Below are 27,177 nucleotides of genomic sequence, written 5' to 3' on the forward strand. Positions count from 1 at the left end.
TGTGGAATGGTATAGGGTTGACTGCCTGTGCAGGAAATTGGACTAGAAGGATTGTAAGGTCCCTTCCATCCCCATTATTCTATATTCTAAATTCTAACTAGACCTGAATAAGTTCTACATCAAGATATATCAAGCTTAAATATGTTTTAAAAAATCATGATAACTATGCCCAAATGCAAAACCATAATGAAGCATTTCAAGACATTATGTTTTACAGATCAGAGTAAACACAACAAAAACAGGAAATAAAAACAAAAACAATGCCTTTCAGAACATACTATTCTGAAAATATGGGTAATCCTCCCTGAACAACTAATGTTCAGTAACCATTCAAAGTTATGACAGCACTGAAAAAGTATAATTGTTTCTCACACAACCATATTTTTTGACTGTTGCAGCATCCTAAGTTCATTTGATTGCCATCTACATGCTTCAAAGCCAGCTTCCAACAAGTAGTCAATGGAGAAGCTGGCAGTAAAATTGCATGTTATGGTTACAATACCTCATTTAATGACAATAGCAGATTATAAATCTATTGGGTCACATGATGTCTTATCATGTCACTTGGTACTAGATTTGCCAAACTCAATTATAGTTATTAAATGAGGACTATCTGCAACAAGAGAGTTGATTTCATGCTAATAGCACAATAGTATGTTTGGGCCTAAACAGAGTCTACTAATCTGATAATGTAATGTCTAAAATGCTCTCTCCAGTTTCATTCTCTCCTTGAGGTTCCTGCTTAGGCAGTCATGTTTATAAGAGGCATACTATTTTATTGTCAAATACTAAAGTGTTATAAGAAAATATTTACAAATTTTAATTGTTTTAGATGGACTACTGTATCTCTAACATGTAATTTTACACTGGAGTGTGCAAAGAAATCGCAACATTGACAAATATTTAGAATATTCCTAAAGAAATGCATTTATACGCGCACATTTATATACCCAGTTTAAATTAATCAGTTTTTTCTTTGGTTGAACTGACAAATCAATAAATACAAGTTACAGTTAGATAATCGCAATCAGTTAAAAATAAGTTTTTAGACTTTTAATATATCTGCATAAATATGAATTAAAATGTGATCTATTTTCCATACAAGTCCACACAACCAAAGAGAACCCAATTAAACATTAAAACATTATACATATTTGTTTATTGAGGAAAATTATCCAAGTTACCTATTTGTGATGTTAAATGTATGTGAATCTCTAGAATTATCAATTAAAGAGAAAAAGAGTCAAATGTTTGAATCAAAAAAATAATCAAATCCTGTGGGGCACTAGTTACTGAAAGCAATGGTTCACATACTTTTGCCAAATATAAATATCTAGCTATAGATGGATTTCCTTAATAAAAAAGATTTTCACTCATTTGTTTAACTGGGTTCTCTTTATCAAGTTTTAAGGGCTTGTGTGATGACAATTTAGGTCATATTTATGCAGGAATATTGGAAATGTAAAAGAGTTCACAATTTTGAATTATATTTTTTTCAGCATGAAGAGATGTTTTCTCTCATCTTTTACTTTTTCATACAATTATTTCTTTGCTTAATCTACCATTTTTTGATTCTATTAAACAAGAAATAGAACATTTATTTCTCATGTCAATTATAACATTTGGACTTCAAGTGGCATGTTGAGATCACATTTCTACTCTGGCAACATCCAAGACAAAAAAAATATTTAACTGAGAAATCTCCACGTATTTAATAATCTTTCCATGCTACTCAATTAAAATTATATCTTGTTATATATTTTAAATGATATGTAGGGGATCTCAGGTTTTCAAGGGCCACATACAGCTCTTAGGACATAGTTGTACACACGCTCTAAACAACAGATGTTACAAACTGACAAGGGGGAGTTTTTAACCTTTATATCACATCTGTTCCCTAGAAAAACAGAATATTGACTATCCTTTCATTCTTAAAATTTCAATAGCAATTCATACTTCTCTGTAGCTCAGTGGGCAGAAAGAGAGGGAAAAAGAGGAAGGAAAGATTAATCAACCCTATTAACAGAGGGAGTTTCCATTTCTCATATATTATTCATATACAGTACATACACAAACCTAGTTCTCCACCTATATCTCAACATAGTTCTGCTGTTATTCAACTTAATATTGCATGCAGAGGCATGTTTACTGTGATTTTCTAATAACCTCAATAGACAATATTAAATTGATGAGCTCAATTGTATATAAATTAATTTTAATAATTTTCATTTAACACATTTTTGGATGAAAATGAGTGATATACCGCTTATTTCAATTTAAGCAAGACTGATTTGTCAAACATACTGAACAGGTATTAAGAAAGTTTCATTTTTAGAAAGAGGACACAAAACAGGATTTTGATTCTGAATTTTATTTTTAGCAGGATGCATTACTAACGGAAGATGTCACCATAAGAAGATAATATCCATGTTCCTCACCTGAAATAGAAGCTGGATATGTATTAAAGACATGTCACTATCAAAACTGTCAGACATTATCCACCTTCATGGAGGATAGAAGGATAATAACATTAGGCTTTTGTTATATGCTAGTGACTGGAAAATTATACAAGTTTAAGGTACAAATATGAAAAACTATTGGTGTAGATTCTGAATTTAAAATTCTTAAATCAGTTTTAAAGTTGTCAATTTTAATGAATAGGTCTATCGGAATCATCAGTGTTCCAGTTATCTGAGGGGGAAAAGTGAATAAATTGATGGCATTCAATAAATGTTTATTCAAACTTAAAGCTACCAGAATATTTACCATAGATAATGCTTGCTCAATAACTATCATCTAAAGCTCTTTAAGTAGTTGACTTATGACAATTCATTTTATAATCTTTTGAAATTACGATAGTGCTGAAAAAAATGATCTATGATAAATCCTTGCACTTATCACTGTCACAATGTCACCAGAGTCACTTGATCGTGATTTAGGTGATGGCAACCACCATTTGTTTATGACTGTTGCAGTGTCTTGTGGCATTATATAATTGCCATTTGCAACAGGCTGGCTGCAGAAAAGGTTACAAGTTATGGTCACATGATATCTCACTTAACAACCAAGGTGATTTGCTGACCACAGCAAAAGATTTCAAGATCAGGGGCAGTATTGTGATTCCTCATTTTATGACATACCGATTGAATTTTCTGGTCCCTATTGTGGTCTTAATAGCTTTTTTCTAGGTAGAATTTTGAAGTTAATAAGTATGACTTTTATACATTTGTTTTTAAAAAATCCAATTTTAAACACTTGAAGCTTAAAAAAAACCCCAACTTGGACTTCTACAAAGCATGCAGATAATCTAGCATTAAATTTCACCTCACAAAAAATGGTGAAATATAATATTTTTGTGGTTTTAAAAAAATAAAAACACAACCATAAATCGCCAAAGGAAACATAAGAATACTACAATTATCAATGGAAGTAGCAGTGATAAGTCATAAAACCCTTCTCTGCACTGAGAGTTTCCAACAGATTAAAACATTACATCAATATTAGAAAGAAAGAGATCTGTTACTGTCAAACTTTATATTAAGTCCCCAAAAATATTTGATAACAAAATAAAACAAAAGCTTCTCTCTCATTAAATGTAAACACTTTACTCTTTAATATGTTAAAAGAATGAAAACCACCTATTATGAGACAGCTTAAGTATCTTTAAAAAGTATCTTAAACACACCCTATGGAAAAAAGCAAATATAGTAAAGAATGTTAAGTAGGAAAGAAAAGTTGAGGAAAAGAACTACCACAACAAATGACGCACTTCCAATGTTTGTTCTTTCTCTGACAGGATTTCTTTTTGGCATCGTAAAAAATCTGACAACATCCGATTTAGTTGTTTTCTATCATCAATTTCAGCTGCCAACCTGCCATTGTAATCCGCCAGCAACATACATGCATCATCTACCATCTTGGAAAGCTGTTCTCCTGATTCTTTGTCTGCAAAATAAGCAAACATGTACTTAAAATTCAAATACAAATTATCCAATTAAGTCTAATATTCTGACACTATAATTATACTATAATTTGCCTAACCTGTGATTCTGTTAAGCAAAGTTGCATCTTGAACTTCTAGAGGTATTGAGGCTATCCTCTGATGAACTGCTGCATCTCCAGAGGCTGCATTTTCCAATTCTTGTAATGATCTTATCAGATCCATTGTCTAGAAAAAAAGTGTAAGTTTGAAAATTATCAGATATTATCATATTACAAAATAATACTGGAGCTGAGAAAAATTGCAACAATGTTATTCTTAATTCAACTGAGAATTGAACTAGAGTATTCCTATTCAGAATACCAACCAACTATGTTTTGCTAGGATATTTCATTACATTCTCACTCTATCCCAGTTTCTTTTACCAATCTAGGATTTTCACCAATCCACTGCCATTGTGGTTTCTGTATCTGTGGTGCTTTTTAAAAATACATAAAAACTGACTTTTCAGTTAATTATAAATTTTCCAAGGGTTTTTTTCCCCTTAAACTTTCTGTACCTGAACTAAGCTTGGGATCTATTACTGTTGCCCTTTCTGACAATGTGTAATATAGTTTTGGCAACAGAACTCTAGAGAATGTAGATCAATGTATCTTCTAGCACATATACACACCAATGTTCCCTTTAATTTTTTTTCAGTGTGAGCGGAAAAGTATAGTGTTTGAGCAGTACATTTTCATGCCTGAGCACCTGAATTTTTTTCACAGATGTCACTTAAGACAACAACGCAATCAGTGTTATTTGAAACTCAAAGTTATGTTTATTCAAGGGACCCGCTTAATTAAAGTGTTCTATAATATCAGTATGACTTATAATACTGCAAGTCTGCAATATTAAAATACTTGTATAGGGGATCCCCGGGATCCCCCGAAGAGATCAAATCACAACCAGTATGCCACCTTCTTGGTATATTGTTTTTATTTTCATTGAGTTTTTAAAAATGAGCATTATTTCATCCTTTTTTTTCTTTATTTTTGATTGGTATCTGCAATTTGTGTTAATTCTGTTCATACATATAATATAAATGAAAAACCCAGCTCTCTTAAAAATCTTTTAAGTTCTTTGTGGTGCTCTCTTTAAGAATTGGCCAACTAATATTTCTGTTCCCCCAACTAATGCCAGGCAGAGTTAACTGAAAAAGTAATTTTTCATGAAAGGACACTTTCCTAGTATTTATGAATAACAGTTCATATTTATATCTGCTAGGTTTAGCAGAGGATGACCAATTATTCTAAAGCTATTATTGTTGCTTGTATCTCCTAATTTCAATATTTTTCTTGACACTCAGTATATCTTGCAACTATTTGCATTTGGCAAATAAATAGGGTAAGTGATTATGCTTTTTAAAGACATTTAAGTAATTAATAGTAATTAGTATTTTGCATGTTGTGCGCAAAAACTGAGTATTCCATACTGGGGGAGACATTCCCCAAAACACAGCAGGAACAAAAAAGATAACATTCCCTCCCCCTCTCCTAAAAATCTTTCAACTGGAAAGTTCACAATAATTACATGCACCTCTTAAAGGAGCCGTTGGAAATACCCATTTTTTTACTGTTTTACTGAAATGTGAAAACTCAAGATAAATGTTTTTAATTCATTGCTAAAGAGGGAGAGGGCAGGGGGTGTTTATTGTTTACTACTTTATTGAGGGCTCCAGACCGTCACCCTCCATCTTGCAAAAAGCACGATCTCACACCCACTAAAATCTCCCTGTCCGCCTCAGTTCATTATCCCTTTCTGCAGCCACTTTTCCTCCTCCCTCCCCAAGATTCACCCGCCAACACCAAGAGGAACAGGAAAAGGGGCGCCTTCTCTGCCCGGTACCCCATACCACTGTGCCCCGAAAGCCAGCTGGAACCCCCCAAAGCGGCCGGTTAATTAGCTTCCCCACTTCAGTCAAGTGAAGCCTCTGCCAGGAGGGGGTGGGCGCAATCCAATCCGAATGGGAGCCAACAGCCGTCGCTCATTCCCTGCTGGCTCTAGATTGTCCTAGGAACCGGCAAGTGTGAGCAAGAGAGGGCGGAAGACGCCCGCTTTCTCTCCCCGCCGCCTAAGTCTGGCTGCACAACCAACCACAGAGCAAAGCTTTCCCTGCTTCCGCCCCGAGAGTGGAGAGGTATAACTTCTGTGAAATAAATCAGCCTGGATGTTCCGCAGTTTGGAGCAGAATCGGCAGGGACTCCAACCATTATGCAAAGAAAGCCCAGGAGCGCAAAAGTTAGCGCCGGGAGCGGAGAGTGGCCTCTCATCTAACAGGAAGTGTAACATTGAAAATCATGCGCGGCACTTGGAAACTGCTGCGCGGTGTTTCCATATTATGTATGCGGCCGCACAGGCGCGCACCTTAGAGGGAACACTGATACACACCCACATTAAACTATCATAGTGAATATCTGGACTTAATTTATTATCTGAGTCCTATGATTTGGAGAAAAGAAGGGCAGTTGACAAAGCCTCTGCTTTTACTTGATTTCTGTTTCATATGCGGTTTAAAAGATTCTGAACACAATTAAATTCTTAATATAGGCGGAAGGCAATTTGAAAAAAATTGCTCTGAATTCTTGTAACTAATAATACAGTACATTCCAGTATTGGCCTAAACTATACTTTCAGGATAACTTCAAACTTAAAAAGGCAGATTTGCCTACAGTATCAATCACACAAAGGTCATGCTACAACCCACTCTCTATCATTTTAAATTTACAAAGAACAGCATTTGCTTCAGTATTTACATTAGCAATTAATTTAAAAAAACAACCCAACACCAAATAGAAAATGAATTAAAAGGTTATAAATCTTTTAAAAATTGCATCACTGCAGCAATGATGTCTCACAGACATAAATTTAAATTGCAAGATACGTCCCCCCCATTATATATTTCAAACAAATATACTCTAAATCTTAGATTTCATTATTCCTTGCACAGTATTTGGAAACCATTAAAAACATTATTTTTTAAAAAAATTAAAAAGTATTTTTAAAAATTTAACTTAATATATGTCAGATTTTTAGGCCAAATCAATTTGGCAATTTTTGACTGCTTAGATAATTTGTAAGCAGTTGACTCAAGACTCTAAGCCAGAGGTTCTCAAACTTTTTAAACAGGGGGCCAATTCACGGTCTCTCAGACTGTTTTTTTTTGGAGGGGAGACAATAGTTGGATCTGCCTAATGACCAGGGTGAGTGTGGCTAGGTCGTCATGTGACTGGGTGATCATGGCCAATTTAGCAGTCCATTTTGCCTTTGTCCTTCCTAAGTTGTACTTGCTCAACCCAAGGTATCTATTTATTTAATAAGACCCCCCCTTCCCAAGGGAAAAAGAGCGCAAACTTTCTTGCCACTTGCCTAACTTCATTACAATAGCAGCTTTAGGTTCCTTAAAATAGGCCTTTAAAAAACAAACAAACAAAAAACCCAAACAAATAGGATTTCCTTCAAAATAACTCCTGATCATATGTTTCAGAAGACCAGACAATAAACCAGACTGACAAACTGCACCAATTAACACTGTAACTAAAAACCACAAGATTTGGGAAAGAGAAAATCCATTAGCATTGTATTTCTCTGAATGCACCATATACCTTTATCTTATGTATTGTAAATTGGTTTCTGGTGCATTTAACTCATGGAATGACCTTTTGTTACTACTTCCAGCAATATTAATCTGCATTTCTTACTTTATTTAAATGAACAGATTTCAAATTATATAAGCCCCATTGAGAATGTCTGTAGGCAAAAACAAACACCACTGATTTGATCTCTCTCACATACACCAATCTGCTTTGAAAGGTAAATGTTATATATAAAGGAAATGTTACAGGCAATACCTTAATGCTGATTAAATCTAAAAGAGGCCAAATCAGGAGACTGACCAGAAGGTGACTCCCTGATAACAAACAACAGGTCCTCCTCAAGTTAGCACTTAGCAAAGCCCTTAGATTTATATACCATTTCATAGTGCTTTCAGCCCTCTCTTTAAGTTTTATTTAGAATTGGAGAGGTGACAGACAAAGAGAAGAAAAGCGTTTAAGTTAAACAGGCTTACTCTGGTAATTAAACAGCTAAGCAATGTAGGTCCCAGAACATAGGCAATGAGACAAAAACCCCCACAAAAAATCTTCCACTGGCTTCCTTTTCTCCCACGTGGCTGCTTCTGAACTAAAGAAGGCTAGCAAATGAGCAGGGAAGCCAAAGCGGGAAAGATCTTTAGCAAAATATTCACCTTAGCAATTACACACAGAGGAAACTAATCTAAAGCCCCAGTCATTGCCTCCTCTACTCCTACCTCCTTCCGAATCCAAATGAAAAAACTCCCAGCCCAGAAACGACGCTCCCAGAGCTGGAGGGCTGCACTGTGAAGCAAGGAGAAAGAAAAACCTTGCGACTTTAAAAACTCAGGGAGAAACGCCCTTCCCTAGCCTCTTTCTCTCCCACGTGGCTGCTTCTGAACTAAAGAAGGCTAGTGATTGAGCAGGGAAGCTAGAGTGGGAGAGATCAAATGCTAGCCAGCCAATGTCAGCCCCAGGGATTTAAGTTTTCGGCTGCCTTTTTTCTTCCTTCCTTTTTCCCCAGTGAGCAGCAGGAACTGTGCTTGGTTTGCAGGGTCTGAGATTTACTTTCCCTTTCTCTTTTGCCTCCTTCCCAGCCAAGGAATGCTGCTTTTGCTGCCTCCCCACAAAAAAACCCTTTCTTTCTCCTTCCTTCCCTCCTTCTCATCCTCCTTTCCTGCCTGCCTCCTTCTCATTCCCATCTTGTTCTGGTGGCCATGCTTACCACAGCTATAGCTTTCCCATGTGGAGTGGGGGTGGTTCTAATGGACAGGAAGCCACACAGGCTGCAAGGCAGGGCGACAAGCAGGCCATGGAGGTGCTGATGGTGGGTGCTGCGCTTAGATTTCGGTCATCCAGCTGGAACACAGTCAGTCTTAGATCCAAGGGGCAGCCCCAGAGACAGCTAGGGACCACTCCTCCGCCTCAGCCTTGCCCACACAGGAGGTGGTGAACTCCCAGGGGCAGGGCTGAGGCGGAGGGGTGGTTCCTTGCAGGCTCCAGGGCTGCCCATGGATCTAAGGCAGCCATCAAGTTATAGATTCCCCGGCTTCCAGAAGCAGTCTGCCAGCTAAAACCGGGCCCATTTTTGGCCTCCCCGGCCTCCAGAAGGCAGGTGAAGGCGTGGGTGGAGTGATGTGGGCAGGGCAACCTTGTTGTCCTGTGCGGGATGTAGTTTGAGGCCCTTGCTCTAAGCTACTGCAAACGAATGAATGAATGAATAAACAAAAATTTATTTGACTTTTTGTTTACAGGTGAAAAGCATTCCTCACGAATGTTTGTGTTTAAATACTTTACTATTAAATGAAAACAGAAAGTAGCATCTATCAATCTTGATAAAATGAGAACACTTAGTTGTGTGAATACTCATCCCTGCCTTCCCTACCGAGATTGATTTATCTATGCACCAATCATGCAGGTGGCAAATTCACAGCAAGTTCATTTATTCATTAGTATCTAGCAAAACAAGGATATGGGGGAAAACACAAAATAAAAAAGCTTACAGTTGCTGGAAAAATTATATTAATCTCTTTATCAATAGAATGTTTAGAAGCAAGACATTTGTAGATTTTTAAAAAATAAACTGCTAGTACCTGGGGAGGATCAGATGGAGAGCTTTGTGCTGAAGAGTTATCTTCGATCTTTATCTGCTCATATGTGCGTTTCCTTGGGTTTCCATCTAGAAATTAAAAATTAAATATTTAAATTCAAGTATGAAGTTATACGAACTATAAAATAAAAGGCTGCATATAAAATTTACTTACACAAAGCTTGCCTAAGTTGTTCCAATATATCATTTTCATAAACAGACCTTTCTTCCCAAATAGACAGCACACGGCCCAGATGCTTTTTGCAACTATCATCAGTTTCACTATGATGGCAAAAAAAATCACCAACAGAAATGAAAGAAAAACACGTAAACAGAAACTTAACAAACTTCCATGTACTTTATTTGTTTTATACAAACTTATTTTAAGTCACCATATGCTAATACATGATCTGTATTTTCGGTCAGAAAAAAAAAGGTTTCTGCAAATAGCTCCCATTTGTTAACTTCAATTTTTGGTGATAGCATCTTCTTATAGAAGAAGTTCATCAGTTTGATTGTTTTAAATGTCTGAATCTTGATGCTCATATTGTTACATTAAATAATGCTGCTTACAAACCTCTGGACCAATTAAAACCATACGTTGTATAGATTTAGCCTTACAACAATCATCCTTCACCTATGTCAAGTACAAGTCCAATTCTGCCTGAATAGTACTTTTTATCCTGCATAACATAATGAACACATACATACACACTCTTCCACTACACTCACACACACACACACAAACATATGCATTGTTTAGTTCCATTTTCTAAATCAAATCAGACAGCAATCTATTTATCAAACTTTCGTTATTCTAGGATGATGATTCTTGCCCAGAAAAAAAAAAAAGTTCCTCAGATTAATATACTAAAAGGAATGTACTATACCTGGATACATGCTTAAAAGCTTCCACTATGACAGGTGCAAAATCTTTTGTAAACTCCGGCCCTTTTCTTTTGCTATTTTGAATGACATCATTAGCCAGATACAAAAAAGTTAGCTTCCTGTTTGGTTTGGCTAAAAAAAAAAGGAAAGAAAGAAAAAATAATTGTAGCAATCTAAACTAGATTGAACAGTTTTTGTCCCAGAAAACATGGGTTTTTTGGGGGGGACAAATTCATATTTGCATATGAGATAGTAAGATAGTAATACTGGGAGTTTTAAGCAAAGATTAAATTTAGATTCTCCAATGTACAGGTAGTCCTCAACTTATGATCACAATTGACTCCAAAATTTATGCTATTAAGTGAGAAATTTGTTGAGTTTGCACCATTTTATGACTTTTCAGTTTTTGCTAACTGAATCAATGCAGTTCTTATATAAATAACAGAGTTGTTAAGTGAATCATATTTACCCATTGACTTTCTTTTTCAGAAGATCTCAAGAGGATCAGTTGTCAAGCATCCAAATGTAAATTGCATGACCATGGCAATGCTGAAACGGTTATACATGTGAAAAATAGTCATAAGTCACTTTTTCAGTGCTGTTGTAACTTTGAATGGTCAATAAATGAACTGTTGAAAGTTGAGAACTAGCTGTAGTTTTAAATCCAATATGCTAATTATTGTGCAGTATTGTTTTTTATATTCTCTCTATCTGTTATATGTAACATATATTGTGTAAGTTAGTTCTTTGGGTTTGAAGAAGACAACTGTTGTGCAGTTTATCTATCAATATGGAGATGCAGTCCCAGTGCAGTTTTTAGTACAATGGGAACAAAAGTCCATTGGTGTAGTAATTGCGGGTGTTATTCTGTGACATCATCCACAGCTTTCTATCAATTTTGAGGGTGACTGTCTTCAAAGCCAGTGGAGATTTTAGAGCACAGGGCTTGCCTATGGGTTTTGTCAACTGCAATTTCTAGTTCCTTTGCCTGGATGTCACAGTGGTGCATAATTTCTTTCACAGTGTTTTTGTAGCACTTGCATTGTTGACCTCACGATCTCTTCTTGGACTCCTCTTACTACAAAGCAATTAGCAAGGCATGCAGTGGTCATCCATTCTGATGTGTCCCAACCACCTCATCCAGGCTCTGATAATCAGGGATTCAATGTGGTTGGACTCTGCTTGACGTTGGACTTCATGATGAAATGACAGGACAGGTTCTTTACAATGGTGAAATATCAGCTCATTTGCCATTTCCAGCGTGTGTAGCCCCAGTTCTATTCAATCCGTGATTTGCTTGTATGTTGTTACATGCTGAACAGCTAGTCCTTGACATAAACCATTCATTTAATAACTATTCAAATTTACAACACTTAAAAAAAACTGACTTATGGCTAGCTTTTATACTAATGACTGTTTCAGTATCTCCATGGTCATGGAATCAAAATTTGGGTGCTTGAATACTGGCGGGTATTTATGACATTGGCACTGTCCTAGGTCATGTGAACACCATTTTAACCTTCCCAGTTGGCTTCCAAAAAGCAAAGCGAATGGGGGGGGGGGAAGCTAGATTCACTCAACAATTGCAGTGATCTGTTTAGCAACTGTGGCAAAAAGACTGTAAAATGGTGTGCAACAACTATCTTGCTTAGTAATGGAAAAATTAGACTAAATTGTTGTCATAAGTCAAGGACTATCTTGCATTGTCTGAAGAAGGCTGTATCAACCTTCAGCTCTCTCTTTGATCTTTATGTATATTTGCTTATTTATTATTGTTTATTTGTCATCATTTTGTTTCAAACAACTTAATAAACATTAAAAACATTAAAATCATTGAATATAAAATCACAGAATAGACAAAATAAAATAAGATGGAAAAAGAGGAAGCACTGGAGTGGAGACAGAATTAGCTTTTAATTTCTCTACCACCTCCAGTGTGAAATTGCTCCATTGACCTCAACTCATCTGGTAGAACCATGTTTTAAGACTCTTAGGAAAAATCAGGAAGGTGGGAGACAATCTCACCTCTGATGGTAAGATATTCCAAAGGGCAGGAGCAGAAAGCTCTTCTCCTGTACCCCACCAGCCAAAATTCCTTAATGGGATTCACAGTATGCCCTCTCTCTGCCAGTGTGGGTGGAGCGGGCAAATCCCACTAGGATGAGATGGTTTCTCAAGTAACCTGGAATCATCCCATAAAGGGTTTTATAGGTGATTAACAACACCTTGAATTGCACCCAAAAGCAAACTGACAACAGTGCAGCTTGCATAGCAGCGGTGTAACATGGGCCATTCTAGGGGCTCCAAGAACTGCCCACTTTGCCACACTCTGGGCCAGCTGTAGCTTTGGAATGCTTTACAATGGTTGCCCCATTTAGAACACATTGCAACAGTCCAAATGTGAGGCAACTAGGGCTTGAGGGACTGAGCACAGGGATTCCTGATCCAGGAAAAGTTGCAACTGGCACACAAAATGGAATTGTACTGAAAGAGAATAAGGTGGATGGAGCAGGGAAAGCAATCTTCAAGAGGCAGTTTATAAAACTGTTAGAATAATGAATAAATGCCATGGGCCAGATTAGGACTAGCAATAAAAAACCTAATTTATTCAATAGAACAAAGACTAATAGAGTTGGAAGAGACCTTGAAAATCTAACACCCTGCTTAAGCATGGAGTATATATCATTCCAGATAAATGGTTGTCCAGTCTCTACTTTGAAAATCTCCAGTGATGGAGTACCACAATTTCTAGAGGTAAGCCTTTTCACTGTCAGGATATTTCTTCTTAGTTCTAGGTTGGATTTCTCTTTAATGATTTTACACTCTTCATGTACTTTGGAGAATAGGTTGACTTCCCTCTTCTGTATGACAACTCCTCGGGTATTGAAAGACTGCTATCATATCACCCCAGTCTGTCTTTTTTTTAAAAAAATCTATTCATTAATTTTATGAACACTGAAATTTTATTAGATAATTATTTTTAAATTTATTTTATTAAACTAAATATCTGTACCTCATGAATTAAAAAAACCCCATACTAAACATTTATTTTAAAAAAGAAAATTAGTGATAAAAAATTTCCTTCTTTGTTATTTATTAATGCTATTATGTTTACAATTCTTAAACAACTGCCAACCATTAATAAGCATGTAATACCTTAAAAGGGGTGGGATGAGATAGCAGTCGTTGTAGCAAGAAAGTATTCAGAAGAAGAGGCGGTGTGACCATGAGAGAAAACGTGTAAACACGGAAGTCTAACAACTAGGTTAAAAGCTAAATCATATAGTGTCATTTCCATTCATGGTTAATACATATATGTATTAATATGTGTGTTTGTATGTATATATAAATATGTATTTATGTATGTATGCATGTATGTATGTATGTATAGAGCATGTGTATGTACATTATGTATGTGTATACTTTTGAGAGCAGGTATCAGTATTTCATTTTTAATAAGTGCCAGTGTGCCCACAGTAAAAAATGACAATAAAGATTATCTGTCTATTAATTTGGGATAGAGTCAGGGTGACTGGATGAAGCTAAGCACTTACTGGCCTGATACCCTTCCTGATGTCACAAGGAGTTCACATAAGATTCCCCCCCCCCTTTATGTCCTAGGAAAGAAACATCTGCCACTACTTAGGATTGAACTTTCAGCCTTCCCAGTGGAAGGTGAGGGTTTTCACCACTGGACTATCACACTGTTCATATCTATCAATAAGTATATGAGTAAGATACAGATAGTCCTATAGATAGTAGATTTACAACAATTCATTTAGTGACCATTTGAAGTTACAATGGCATTGAAAAAAGTTTTAATGACAATTTTTCACACTTATGACCATTTCCTCCCCATGGTCATGTGATTTATATTTGGATGCCTGTCAAATGACTCACATTTATAATAGTTAAAATGTCTCGGTGTCATGTGATACTCTTTTGTGACCTTCTGACAAACAAAGTCAATGGCAAAACCAAATTCACTTAACTGTTACTAATTTAATAACTGCAGTGATTCAGTTAACAAAGGAAGCAAGAAAAATCATAAAATGGGTCAAAATTTATTTAACAAATGTCTCACTTAAAACATAAATTTTGGGCTCAATTGTAGTCATAAATCAAGGACTACCTGTACATCAACTATCATGCTGACAGTTTAACAACTATGCACTTTATGTAATATAAATGTGGGGAATGAGCTAATTCTCTATGTTTTGAAGCTTTGTCTCAAAGTATAATCTCTTCACAGCCCTTTGAAAGCCCACTAGGGAAAATATGATTTGAATATCTGGAGACAAACTGCCACAGGAAGAGGATCATCATCAAGCTCAACAATAAGATCCAATCCAATGTCAACTATCTGACTAGCGGACCCAAAAGAAGTAAACACTATCAGGAGCTTTGAAGTCCAAAAAGTAAAATGTTATTGGATATACAATTTTGGCACTGAGGAATCAAGACCACCTCTGGTTTTTCTGCACAACGGCTTGCTTAGTTTTAAAAAACAGCTTCCTTTTCTCTTCACCCCTGGGTGTTCACATTGTCCAATTATGAAACATTCTTTTGTTATGGGAATAGTCCACTTCCTTCTCAGGCACCTGCAGTAGTGACCTTGATGGTTCCCAGGCTCTTATGATTTTTGTGCAAAACTTCAGAATTCCATTCCACTCCACTTTTTCCTCCCCAACATTTGAATGGCAAGTTGAACAGTGATATGTTTTGAGAGGAGCAAAACTGTCCAATCATGATAGTCGTTCTTTTAAAAGGGAGATTCTTAACAACTCTTTCCGCAATCTCAATCTCAATCACAGCCTCCACCTGCTTTTCAAGCAGGAACCTTGAATCCAGGAGGATATCCAGGTTGTAAGTCAGTTCCATCTGGAAGAGCACAATCCCCTTTACAGTTTAAGACAGATGTCTTCAGATTCAGTATATCTTTAAATCTATAGCCATTCCGTTTTGCTAATGTTAATCCCAGCCTGTTTTTCCTCATCCCGATCCTAACAGCCTCCAGATACCACACTAGGACCTCCATCACCTCTCCTGGACTGGTGCTGTCTTTTTGATATCACCTGCATGTTAATAAAATCCCCATGGATGCTAGGATCTTCATATAGATAATAAACTAGAAGGGAAGCTGGTATCTAATATTGGAGCAATCTCTTCAAGGAAGAAGAACGGCTAAAAACATGTATGTTGTTCATGGCACTGCATGTCACTAAGAGATCCAATGGGAGATAGAGGCTCCATGTGCCCTATCAAAGAGAGTTGCTCAATATCTATCCATGAATGGAATAAGAACAGCAAAGCAAGCCTACTTATCCTGTTTGGAAACCCACAGGACATATCTGGTGTTCAGGGTGAACCAACTAAAATTAAGTTCCTCCTCCCTGCAGTTTCATGACACTGGATCACTCTGAAGAAACCGAAGCCAGAGTACAACAAAGGTATGATAGAAATAGCTCTGATCCTCAAATCACATCTCATTAACTCTCAAACAAAAAACATAAGTGTGTGATTTCCTATGAAGGTGGGGGATCTGCAAGCATCTGGACAAGCATAAGCCCATAAGATTTTGGAATTAACTCACAAGATAGTTTCTAGGAAAGAAAATTGAAGTAATCAAAACCAACATTCTGGGGCATTCCATAACCACCCCTTTATTGAGATTCAGCATGTGCGCACGCGCATACACACGTACACATACACACACACTTCCTTTTCTCCTCTCATTCCTTCTGTTCCTTTTAAACAAGTTGTATCCATCGTGGTTTATTCCATTCATGGCACATGAATTCTACCAGGGCATAATTACTCTTTTGTGGTAAGAATTCAACTATTTTATAAATTTAATTTTTATAAAAATAAACAAGATCACAAATCATTTTTCTAATTTCTCACTAAAGCGCCACTGGATCCAAAACAAAGTGAGTGAACTGATTGGCTAGACCAAGTGTGTTAAACTCACATCATTAAGGCGGGTATCACATAACATTTTTCCCCTTTGGTAAACCGGGTGTGGGAATAGCCAGTGCCTGATGCATTTGGCCCATGGGCTGGGAATCTGACAGCCCTGGGCTAGACTAATGGACAGTGGAAGGAAAAAGGAAAGTTTGTATTTTCTTTTTGCTTATAACAACTTTATTAATGTATGGTATCATATACAAAAATAATTCAAAAGTAAAAGGCAGAAATAGGGAAGGGAAAAGTGAGGAAAAGGAGAAAAAAGAAAGAAAAGGCATTGACTTCTGACTCCCTTTGGTGCAGTAAACAAGGCATTAACATCAAACTTCAACTTTTTACTTTTACTTAACAGTTTACACCAGCCATTTCTATAACAAAAAATCTAATTGGTAAAACCCAAAATCAAACTTTCATTTTTTCCCACCTCAAGCAAAAAGTCCAGAAGGGGTTTATAGGCAGAAACAAAGATATTTGTGTTTTTCTCCTTGATCAAAGCAGTCAATTTAACCATCTCTGCTAACTCCATCAACTTTTGCAGCCATTTGTCCATTGTCGGGGATGAAATGTCCTTCCATTTTTTAGCATAAAGTACACTTGCTGCCATCAACATGTATAGCATTAAAGATCCAGATCCCTGCCTCCAAGTCTTTTTCCATTAAGCCCAAAAGCATTGTCTCTGGTTTTATCTTTATATTCACTTTAAAAAGTTTCTGTATTAGAATATGAATCCTACTCCAATATTTATAAACTTCCTTCTTGATACTTATACTTAATATTTTCTCATCTTGCCTAATGTCTCTGTTCAAGACCTCTAACGCTAAAATAAATAACAAAGGAGACAAGGGACATCATCATTTTATACACTTTTGAATTTCTCATGGGCTAGTTAAATCGCCATTAATAACAACTGTTGCTTGATGTGACATAAAAATTGCTTTGACCTCTTGAATAAAATTCCCCCAAGTCCTTTTCTTCCAGAACTTTAAACACAAAAGCCCAATTTAAATTGTCAAAGGCATTCTCTACATCTAAGAATATTAAAGCTGCCTGGATTTTTTTTTTTTAATATGGTAGTGTAATCCTGTTTTCTCAGGATTCTGACAGGAACCTTCTTCAGAACAATTACATCCACATTTTTCATTCTTAGTTTGGATTTAAAGTGGCTATCCAGATCACAGTCCTTCATTGTTCGTCTTACAAAATGAACTTAGATATCCCTTGGTAATTTTCTCATAGGAGCAAATCTGGAGTTCACTCTGTACACTTTGTCTCTCTCGAGATCAAGTAACTTTGCTTCATAATTAATTAATTTGGCCAAAGCATTAATCACCCTTGTTCTGATGTCCTCTCCAGAACATTCAGGGATTGCTCTTAAATGAAGGTCTTTCATTTGGGCCTCCAGGAGCGCGTTCACATCCAGATCAGCTTCAAACAAAATGTCATTCCTCTCTAATTTGTTCTCCATAAGATCAACTCTATCCTTCACCTATTTAATATCTCTCATTAAATGCTGTATCGTCTCACGAAGTTCCTTGGAAAGTTTGTCAGGTTTCAATTCAAACTTTGTTCCCTTTTCTCATGTGTTTTAGTTGTATATTCATCCAAAAAGGATCTTAAAGATTCTGTATATCCTTTCTGTCCTCTTATGGGTGGCTATCCCTTCAGAGTATAACTAAGATCTGGTTATAACATTGAATCCAATGGTTTGGGGAGTGCTGCTAGAAAATTAAAAAGAATTTGCAATGCATCTTTGGCTCCCTCCTGTGGTCAACAAGGCCACTATAATATGAACAACAAAATTAAGTTTAGACTATACATATACAACTTTGTCTAGCAGCCCACTTCTAAACCAATCAGAGGTGAGTAAAATTGGAACTGTTTCTCCCCTTCATCATAGCAAGAACCAAACACCATTTAGGTAAACTTTGTTTTAAAAGTAGAAAGAAATGTCATCATAGTTTATTAGAAATATAAAATTATCTAAGATGTTTAAGTCCAGAGGCTTCAAAAGTAGTTAACAGTGTTTTCAGCTTCTTTATTGTTCAAATTGAACTTGGTGAAGACTAAGTGGCTTAACATGTCCTTAGTGGGAGGGGATATAAGTTTTTGATAGATCATATTAAGACTTCTTTAATCTACACATAAGTAAAGGACCCATTCTTTTCCTGAAACAAGATAGGGGCTGCCATGCATGATTTTGCTGGTTGGCTGAATACTTAGACTAGGTTTTTGCCAATAAACATCCCGAGTTCTTCTAATATACCCTCAGGGCCATGGAATATAGTTTAGGTTTAGATAGCTTAGCCCTATGATGGCGAATCTATGGCATGCCTGCCACAGGTGGCCTGCGGAGCCATTTCTGAAAGCACACAAGGCGTTGTCCTGTCAGCCTTGATTTTCAGCTGTTTTTCGCCCTCTGGAAGCATTCCTGAAACTCCAGGAGGGTGAAAAATCACCCAATACACAAACTGGAAGCTCGGGAACGGACTTCTGGTTTGTGCATTGGGCTGTTTTTTGCCCGCTGAAGGTTTCAGAGAAGCCTCCTGAAGCCTCCCGAGGGAGAAAAACTGCCCAATGGGCAACACAGCTGTTCATTCCCGAACTTCTGCTTTGCATGTTGGGTGACTTTTTATCCACCTCAGGTTCCTAGAAAGCCCCTGGAGCCTGGGGAAGGCAAAAACGAACCTACTGGGCCCACTGGAAATTGGGGCATTTTTGGCCTCCAAACGGTGGGGAAGCAGTTTTCGCACTCGCCACGCTCCAAGAAAGCCATACACGCATTCGTGGGGAAGCGGGGTCATGCATGCATGTGCAGGGGACATGGTGTGTGGGAGATTAAATTATGGGGGTGGGCTCATGAGCGTGTGTGATAGCATGCACGCATGTGCTTTTGGCACCCGAGGCAAAAAAAGGTTCAACATCACTGGCTTAACCCATGGTAAAATTTCAATACTGCAGTCTGCAGGGTGGTGGGATTGAAGCACCTTGATTCCTAAATACCATTCCCTTGACTCGCTAAACACCACTGCCAAGTCCCAATATTTTCTTGGGAACAGGGAAACAGGATTTTTCCTTTTGTGAGCTGCCACCGCACTCTCTGGTTTCACTTTCTTAATAGGCAATGTGTCGCAATGTAACATTGTTTCTGCTGCTTTGTTCCCCGTCCATTTGCTTTCACTGGGTTTTCAAGATTTTCTTTCTCCAGTCTATTGAGGGGTTCCACTTCTCTAGCCAGGCTATCTCTAGTATCATAGGCCTGTCCATGCTGAGGTCCATGATGAATTTGTTAATCTCCTTTTGGAGATTATCCTCATCCTCACTGGTTCGGTGACAAATGTGCAACCAACCCCAACAAGCCATCCAACTGGGGAAAGGCTATTGAAACTCCCTGAGGTGAATCTCCAATTTCACCATCATGCTGTGACTGACAAGGCATCTGGTGCATCCTGAATCCAGTAGGGATGTCAATATATCCTTGAGCTCCAAAGAAATCACTATTAATTTTATTGGGACAATCATTGGTTTTATGGGGCAACTTACCAACAGGTTGTTGTCTCTCCATTGTTGCTCTCTGATTTTTGGCCTGGTAGGAGTTCCCTTGCCATCACTTGCTGATGGGGCAAACTCTACGACCATCACTCGTGTGTGGTCTTTCTCGGCTTAGGAACATTCCCTCCCTTTCTTCAGGTTCCATGGAGTGGTGTAAAATGTAAAAAAAAAAAAATGTGTATAATGGCCTCAAGGCATCCAGCATCTTGTGACCTTCCTTCCCACAGCAATAACAGCCAATAGGGTGTTAGTGGAGGCTGGAATTCCTTCACCTGGGTTTTGGGATTTCTCTCGTCTCCAGTGTAAAGGATCACCTCTCCCTCTTCCAGCTCAGTCCTGGTACGTGGCCAGATCCATTTCACTTTGTTTCCCAGGATGTACCAAAACCCTGGGTACTTAGTGAGCCACATGATAGGCAGGTGTGGAACACTTTGTTGTTCAGGCACTACAGGAAGTATTCAATTAGAATGTCTTGCAGCCAGTCGGATAATTTGCAGGCCAGGCTCTGAAATTCTTAGATATAAGAGGTGCTGGGTCATCTTTCTTGACTGATACTTTTGATCTTGCTCTTTGCTTTCTACTCTGCAAGGGAGTCTTTGAACCTCTTCCTTAAGGCACAAATGAACCAGTCAAAGTAGCATAATTCCACCACATTATCGTTGTGTAAGGCCACCAACTACTCCGCCATTTCTCCCTCTAGGGCCAGGGTAACACAGCACAACCTGGCTGGGTCAGTTGGTAAGTCTGCCCCATACTCCTCCATAATAACTCCATGAGTGATGAAGAATGCCAGTTGCCTGGCATCCTTGTTGCATCTCACTCCCAGTGCTAGTGGACATCAGTCCCCTTTCCCTGGGAAAATGGCCCAAGCTGGTGGTGATATTGGGGCAGTCCAGCAGAGCTGGGCTGGGCTGCTGTCACCCCTGTCAGTTGGGTTTATAGTGGGTCTTGGACTCTGGGTTCAAATCGATCACCTGTTTTAGTGCTACAGATGGGAGGTCTGGCTCATTTGATATTGAACCGTGTACTCTGGCTGGATGCTGGCTTTGGGATTTACTCCCTAAGCTAAGAGTCATTCTGGAAGGGGGCTTCTCCCATCCTTTCAATCCTGGTCAACCACTGGTATCTGGATTGGGTATTCTGCTATAGTGAGGCCTTTGCCTCTTCTCTCAGGCCAGGATTCTTTTCATTGCTACCTGGTTCAGAAGCTGCCAATTTCCACTTCTCCAGTTCCTCCTGCTCTATTTCTTGAGAAGACATCTTTTGCCCAATCTCCATGGCACGGGTTGTCCTCTGGGTGGATTGTTATTGCAGATCTAGCTTAATGTTAGGTTTGTCACATATGGTCATCTAGTAACGAAAGATCCTTGACTCTATTCATAGTGAAAGGTATATGTTTACTGATGCCAAGTGGCTACAGCAGAGCAAAGCTAGATCTGAGGATTCCTAGGCAAGATGCCCCAAGTTATGTCATCCGTTTCCCAAGCCCTCCCTCCTTAGTCGATTTCCCAAATGTCCAATAAAATTCAATATCTGTGATTGTTGGTGCCCATTTGGTGGCTGGTTGTTTCGGCTCCCAGGTCAGATGGCCTTGGGCCCCTCTTCTGATGTTCCAGATCTGTTTCATGTCTTTTCCCCTACTGACAACTCCCCTCCCCCTGTATTTCATATCTGGTGGGTATCAAAGTAAGGAGGCTTGCAGTGGGGCGATGGTAATTCTGACATTAATTTCAGCAATAAAGAATATATTTGTTTCCACTGTTACACTATTCCTTATGGAGAGTGGTTTCTATTTTCAAGTTCCCATGCAGTATATATTTTTTCCTTTGAATGAATAAATCTTGGTACAACTGAAGAATGGTTATATGCTGCTCAGCCTTTTGACTGGTTTTTCAACAACTGCTCATATGCTTACATTTGTTGCAAATATGTTAATTTTCAAGTACAAAGTCAAACATGCCACGAACACTGCAAGTCACAATTTCCAACTCCTGTCCTTTTATCCTCATTTTTTCTTTTTAAGGCAATATAAGTTAAAAAGTACTTCATCATGTTTTGTTTTCTGTCTCTCAGGACTCCATCTACCTGACCTCTATATATGGCTTATATCAGGGTCACCAACTGGTAGTCTGAAAGAAAATTTTGGTGATCCGCAAAAAAATTATTTGCATTTATATTGCACTAAATCAGGAGTCTTCAAACTACAGCCCCTTAGCCGAATACATGCAATGAACTTTTGTGCTGTGCAGAGAGTCTCTCCATTCACGGTCTTTTTGTGCGGCTCAGTGGGGGGAGGAAGAAATTCTGATTTGGGGTCTGCTTTGGCCTCCTGGTGCAGGCCTTTGGGCAAAGGCTGGAGGGAAGTGCCGCTGGTAGTGAAGAGCTGGAGGGCCATATTCCAGTGGGACTGCATCATGGCCTGGACTAATTGACCATGTCAGCCTGCTGAGCCTCCAGGTGCTGGCATCTGGCCTTGCATTCCTGTAGGTCTTCCCTCTGCTTGGAAAACGTATGCTCGTAGTCCTCAGTGAGGTGCTTTCGCTGAGCCTCCTTCTTACTCAGATCCAACTCTTTCTCGTGGTGGCTGTTTAGCTCCAACAACTTCTTCCTGTTGGGGCCCTAAGAAACCCATGCGGGGAAGCGAGGAATAGCTGGGATGGAAGGAGTGAGTAGAGGCTGGCGTGGCGCCCCTCGATGTGAGTGACATCACATTGGCCATGCCCACCCAGTCACATAACAATTTAGCCAGTCATTAGGCAGATCATATTAGTGATCTGCAGGATTTAAAATTATGAATTTAATGGTCCCTGAGGTCTGAAAGGTTGGTGACCTCTGGCTTATATAATATTTACTATCAATGTTATCCCTTAATTAGCCCTTAATGTCACATAGAATTATTTAGTACTATACATATTGCACTAAAGTATTAATTTCTGTCACATATTAATTTTTAATAGTTGAACATATTTATTTCAATATAGAATTTTCAATATACATTTATTTCAATATACATTTTCCAAGATTATCCCAGCATATATAACAGGAGGCCAATATTACTAAAAACTACAGGAACTAAATTATTTTTTTTATGGAAACAGTGGTCATTTGGTTGTTTTTGATATTAAAATATATAAGGGAAGCGTAGCTCTTCTATGTTGTATAAAGTCTCTACAGGTTTATTTAGATGTATGTATATTAAGCTGGACATATTCCATTAACAACACAGATTTATTTCTTACCAATTATCAGTATCAGTTGAACTGAATGAGATTCAGTTTTAGAAACAGAAATAGAAACACAGAACTGGAAGGGACCTTGGAGGTCTGCTTGTCCAACTCCCTTCTCAAGGCAAAAATCCTTATTCCATCCTGGAGAAATCCATCTTCTTTTGAAAATCTCCAGCGATGGAGCATCCACAACAATTGAAGGCAAGTTGTTTTTTTAATTGTTTTCACTGTTAAGAAATTTCTTAATTCCACCCATTCTTTCTTTCCCTGCTCTCAGGTTCTTCGGAAAGTAAATCAATAATCTCTTCTCTGGGACAGCCTTTCAAATATTGAAACATGGTTATCATGTCACGACTAAACCTTCTCTTTGTTAAGCTAAACACATCTAGTTCCCTTAACTGTTTCTCCAATGGTTCAGTCTCCAAACCCCTTATATTTGTTGCTCTCTGCATTTTTTCTAGGGCCTCAGCATCTTTTTTGTATTGTGGTGACCAGAACGTATATGGAATATAGTATTCCAATTGTGGTCTACTAATACAGTGTAGAACATACTACTGGTATCACTTCTTGTGATCTTGATGCTATACCTCTGATGATGCAGCCTAGGATTGTGTTGGCTTTGACAACTGCAGCACATTGCTGGCTCATGATCCACCAGAAAACCTACCATATTTTCCTGAAAATGGTCTTATTATAAGACTTGGTCTTATAATTTTTTTGCCACCAAAAAAAAAAAGCACCAGGTCCTATTTTCGGGAGGTGTCTTCTACTGACTGACTTCGTGTGGCAACACCATCAGTCCTGACCAGCAGGAGCCCACTGCCAGTCCACTTCTTCTGTGGCCACTTCTCGCATCCAGCTTCCACTTCACTGTCAGAGGCCTTCAGGAAAGGCTTCTGCAGCCAACGACAGAGCTCCGGATTGATTCCAAAGGCAATGCACACAAAGGGTGGCAAACGGCCTCGTAAGTGGGCTGGCAAGGCAGGTGTCGGGATGTGCGAGGTACTGTTAAGTAGGGCAGTTCTACCACCCCTATCCACATCCTAGCTTAATTTTTACCTATGCGCCCCGCCCTATCCCATAATGGGCGAGGGTCTTAACTAGGGCTTATTTTGGGGGTTAGGACATATTAAGTGCATGTGAGGGGATCAAGCTAGGGCTTACTTTTGGGATGGGTCATATTTTAGGTAATTTATGAAGATGTTGAAGAGTACTTGAGGCACTCAACAACAGAATCTTGAAGTACTCCATATAGGCATGCATACATGCATAGATGCATTCTCTCTCTCTCCCCCCACATACACACGTCAACTTACAACAGTTCATTTAATGACCATTCATTGTAACAACACCATAAAAAGTGTCATGACTATTTTTCACACTTACAACCATTATAGAATCCCATGGTCAAGTGATCAAAATTCAGATGCTTGGCAACTAGTTTATATTTATGATGGTTGCAGTATCCTGGGATCATGTGATCATTTTTTTCAAATTTCTGACAAAGTCAATGGGGAAGCCAGAGTCACTTAACAACCATGTTACTAACTTAAAAACTGTAGTGATTTAATTAACAAGTGTGGCAAGAAAGGCTGTAAATAGGGCAAAACTCATTAACTGTCTTGTTTAGCAATAGAAATTTGGGGCTCAATCTTAATCATAAATTGAGGATTTCCTGTACATACAAACAAACACACACACACACTATGGAAGTAACTGTTTTATATTACTTGTATTTTGTCTGCTATGCTAATTATGCAATCATCTAGATATTGTAAATTCCATCTACTGATTTAAAAGAATTCTACATATAAGGGCTTTTTTTGTACTACTCGTCTAAGAAATGACTTCATTTAATTTAATTGATCTAATTAAAATTTAACATTTCAATTTCATACTGGATTAGGTAAATATTATGCAATTGATCAGCATTATTAAATGTTTCAGTGAAAATATTACTTTTGAATGCAATGCGTTGAGATTTTCAATTTATGAGAAAAAATCTTGTTAGAATTAAAAGTTGTTACCCTAAGTGAGTCTATAATATTATCTGCTATCAGATAATATAAACTGTGATGTTCTATTTTTTAAATGTGCTTTAGCTATCAAAATCCTGCTGGATTAAAATGAATTATAGGTCAGTAAATAGATAAGATTTAAATAAAGATTATTATATATATTTTTGTTTCCCCAATAAAGTCAAATTTACCAATCATTAAATATGTGATAGTGTAATGTTCAGTTCCTGGCAATAAGATGCTAAACTTAACTTTTCTGATCTGTAAGACCAATAATGATCTGGTTTGGTGAGCAAAACTAATTTACTTAATTTTAAGTGAGCTACCACTCTCCTTTCTGCATTTGCAACATGAGAATTTCTGCATTTGCAACATGAGGATAGTATTACGATACTGTCTTTGGCTATAGTTATAATTAAGGCAATAAAATCTTTAACACTGAATATTAAAGGGGGTGTATTTTTTTTCTTGATTTTTCATTACTATTGCTGTATCACATTTTGTAAAAAAAAAATCCATTATGTTTCAACTTGCTATGTATGTACTGAATTTCATCAGATTTCTGTCAGTTTTATTATATTAAAATATATTCAATGGAATCATATATAGCTGATTCTATTAAGACAACAAAAACAACACCCACCAGCAAGCACGTGCCACCACTCTTATTTTAAAATATTCATCATTATCTATGATGTTCTACTTACACTTCTTAACAGTCCTCCAACTTTTTCTCTGTCCCAGCACATGGAAGAAACCTTTAAGTTGCTTATTTTCAGCATGTTTAACAGAATCAAATGCAATATAAATTTTAGCCTATCAGGATGTAAAAACGAACCTTTTCCCAAACAAGTTGTACTTTTTCCCGCCGCAGTCTATGCAATATAAACCTAGTTTCCCTTAAATTTAATGGATTGATAAAGTGGTCTCGGGTTCTAGACGCATGTACTATTTCATATTCTAAATTTTTATGAACTGCAGCAAAACATTCCGCTGTTTTAATTTCAGCGAACATAGACAAGACCCTCCATTATCACAGTAATACAGCAGAGACTAAGGAAGAAAATCCTACTATTAATAAAGCTGTTAGGATGGATTTCCGGCACGAACAAGAAATCTTTCCTCGGTATGTCTCCTCTTCCTCGTGGCCTTGTGACACCCCGCCCACTATCCCTTGGTGGGGGATGCGGAGTGGAAGGGCCCAGATCCGCAAGCGTGCCAACCTTGGACAGTTTTTCCATTCTCTGCCCACGTCTTCTTTGATCCCTCCGCGTTATCACTAGGCCGCGGCAAACAGCCCTCCTAGGGCCAAAATATCAATATTCCTATATCCGCAGTGGGGAAAAACCAGGCCCCCTCTGAGGTAAGGGGCCGACTCCCTTTGGATCACCCATTCGTCCCTCACCTTTGCGCAGCTCGCGCTCCCAGACGGTGACAATGAGCGGCGAATGCTTTCGGTGATGGATAAGCCACAGACTCAGTGTCTGGACACTTTGCTGAGAATTGCTTAGCTCCGACAATTTCCTCTCCAGCGCCGATTCTGAGAAAGCAGACATCGCCGCTCTATCCTTTCCCCCAATTTCGGACTTGTAAGGTGAATGAACGTTGAGATAAGAAGATCGCGTACGCTAACGTATCTCAAACAAAATGGCGGCTATTCTGCCTGTCGAACCGCAGAGGCACGCCTTTTGCGCAACGTCACTAAGCGAGACATGTGCTAGAGAGCACTACAAAAAAAGAAATACCGTAGTCCGTTTTAAAAACCCCAGTTCCAAAAAAGAGAGTGTGGTCTGTTAAGAGTTTTCTTAGTATGGTACACCGAATTGCACAAAAAACCGCAGCTTTCCAAAGGGATCACAACACACACATGAAGCAGTGATATTCTAAT

At 38.1% G+C, this 27,177-nt stretch overlaps 1 protein-coding gene across 1 annotated transcript in view; it reads right to left on the reverse strand.

Moving 5' to 3' along the window:
* Window positions 1-26,931, reverse strand: part of RPRD1A (regulation of nuclear pre-mRNA domain containing 1A) — a 59,668-nt gene extending 32,737 nt beyond the window's left edge. Inside the window, exons 1-6 of the mRNA XM_032237257.1 lie at window positions 26,695-26,931; window positions 10,531-10,660; window positions 9,816-9,922; window positions 9,645-9,730; window positions 4,042-4,168; window positions 3,770-3,945 (exon numbers count right to left, since the gene is read on the reverse strand). Of these exons, the coding sequence (XP_032093148.1) occupies window positions 3,770-3,945; window positions 4,042-4,168; window positions 9,645-9,730; window positions 9,816-9,922; window positions 10,531-10,660; window positions 26,695-26,845 (777 nt within the window). The 5' untranslated portion in view covers window positions 26,846-26,931. The remainder of the gene's footprint in view (window positions 1-3,769; window positions 3,946-4,041; window positions 4,169-9,644; window positions 9,731-9,815; window positions 9,923-10,530; window positions 10,661-26,694) is intronic.
* Between the last annotated feature and the right edge of the window lie 246 nt (window positions 26,932-27,177).

This window comes from Thamnophis elegans, chromosome Z, assembly GCF_009769535.1.
Source record: "Thamnophis elegans isolate rThaEle1 chromosome Z, rThaEle1.pri, whole genome shotgun sequence".
Taxonomy (NCBI): domain Eukaryota; kingdom Metazoa; phylum Chordata; class Lepidosauria; order Squamata; family Colubridae; genus Thamnophis; species Thamnophis elegans.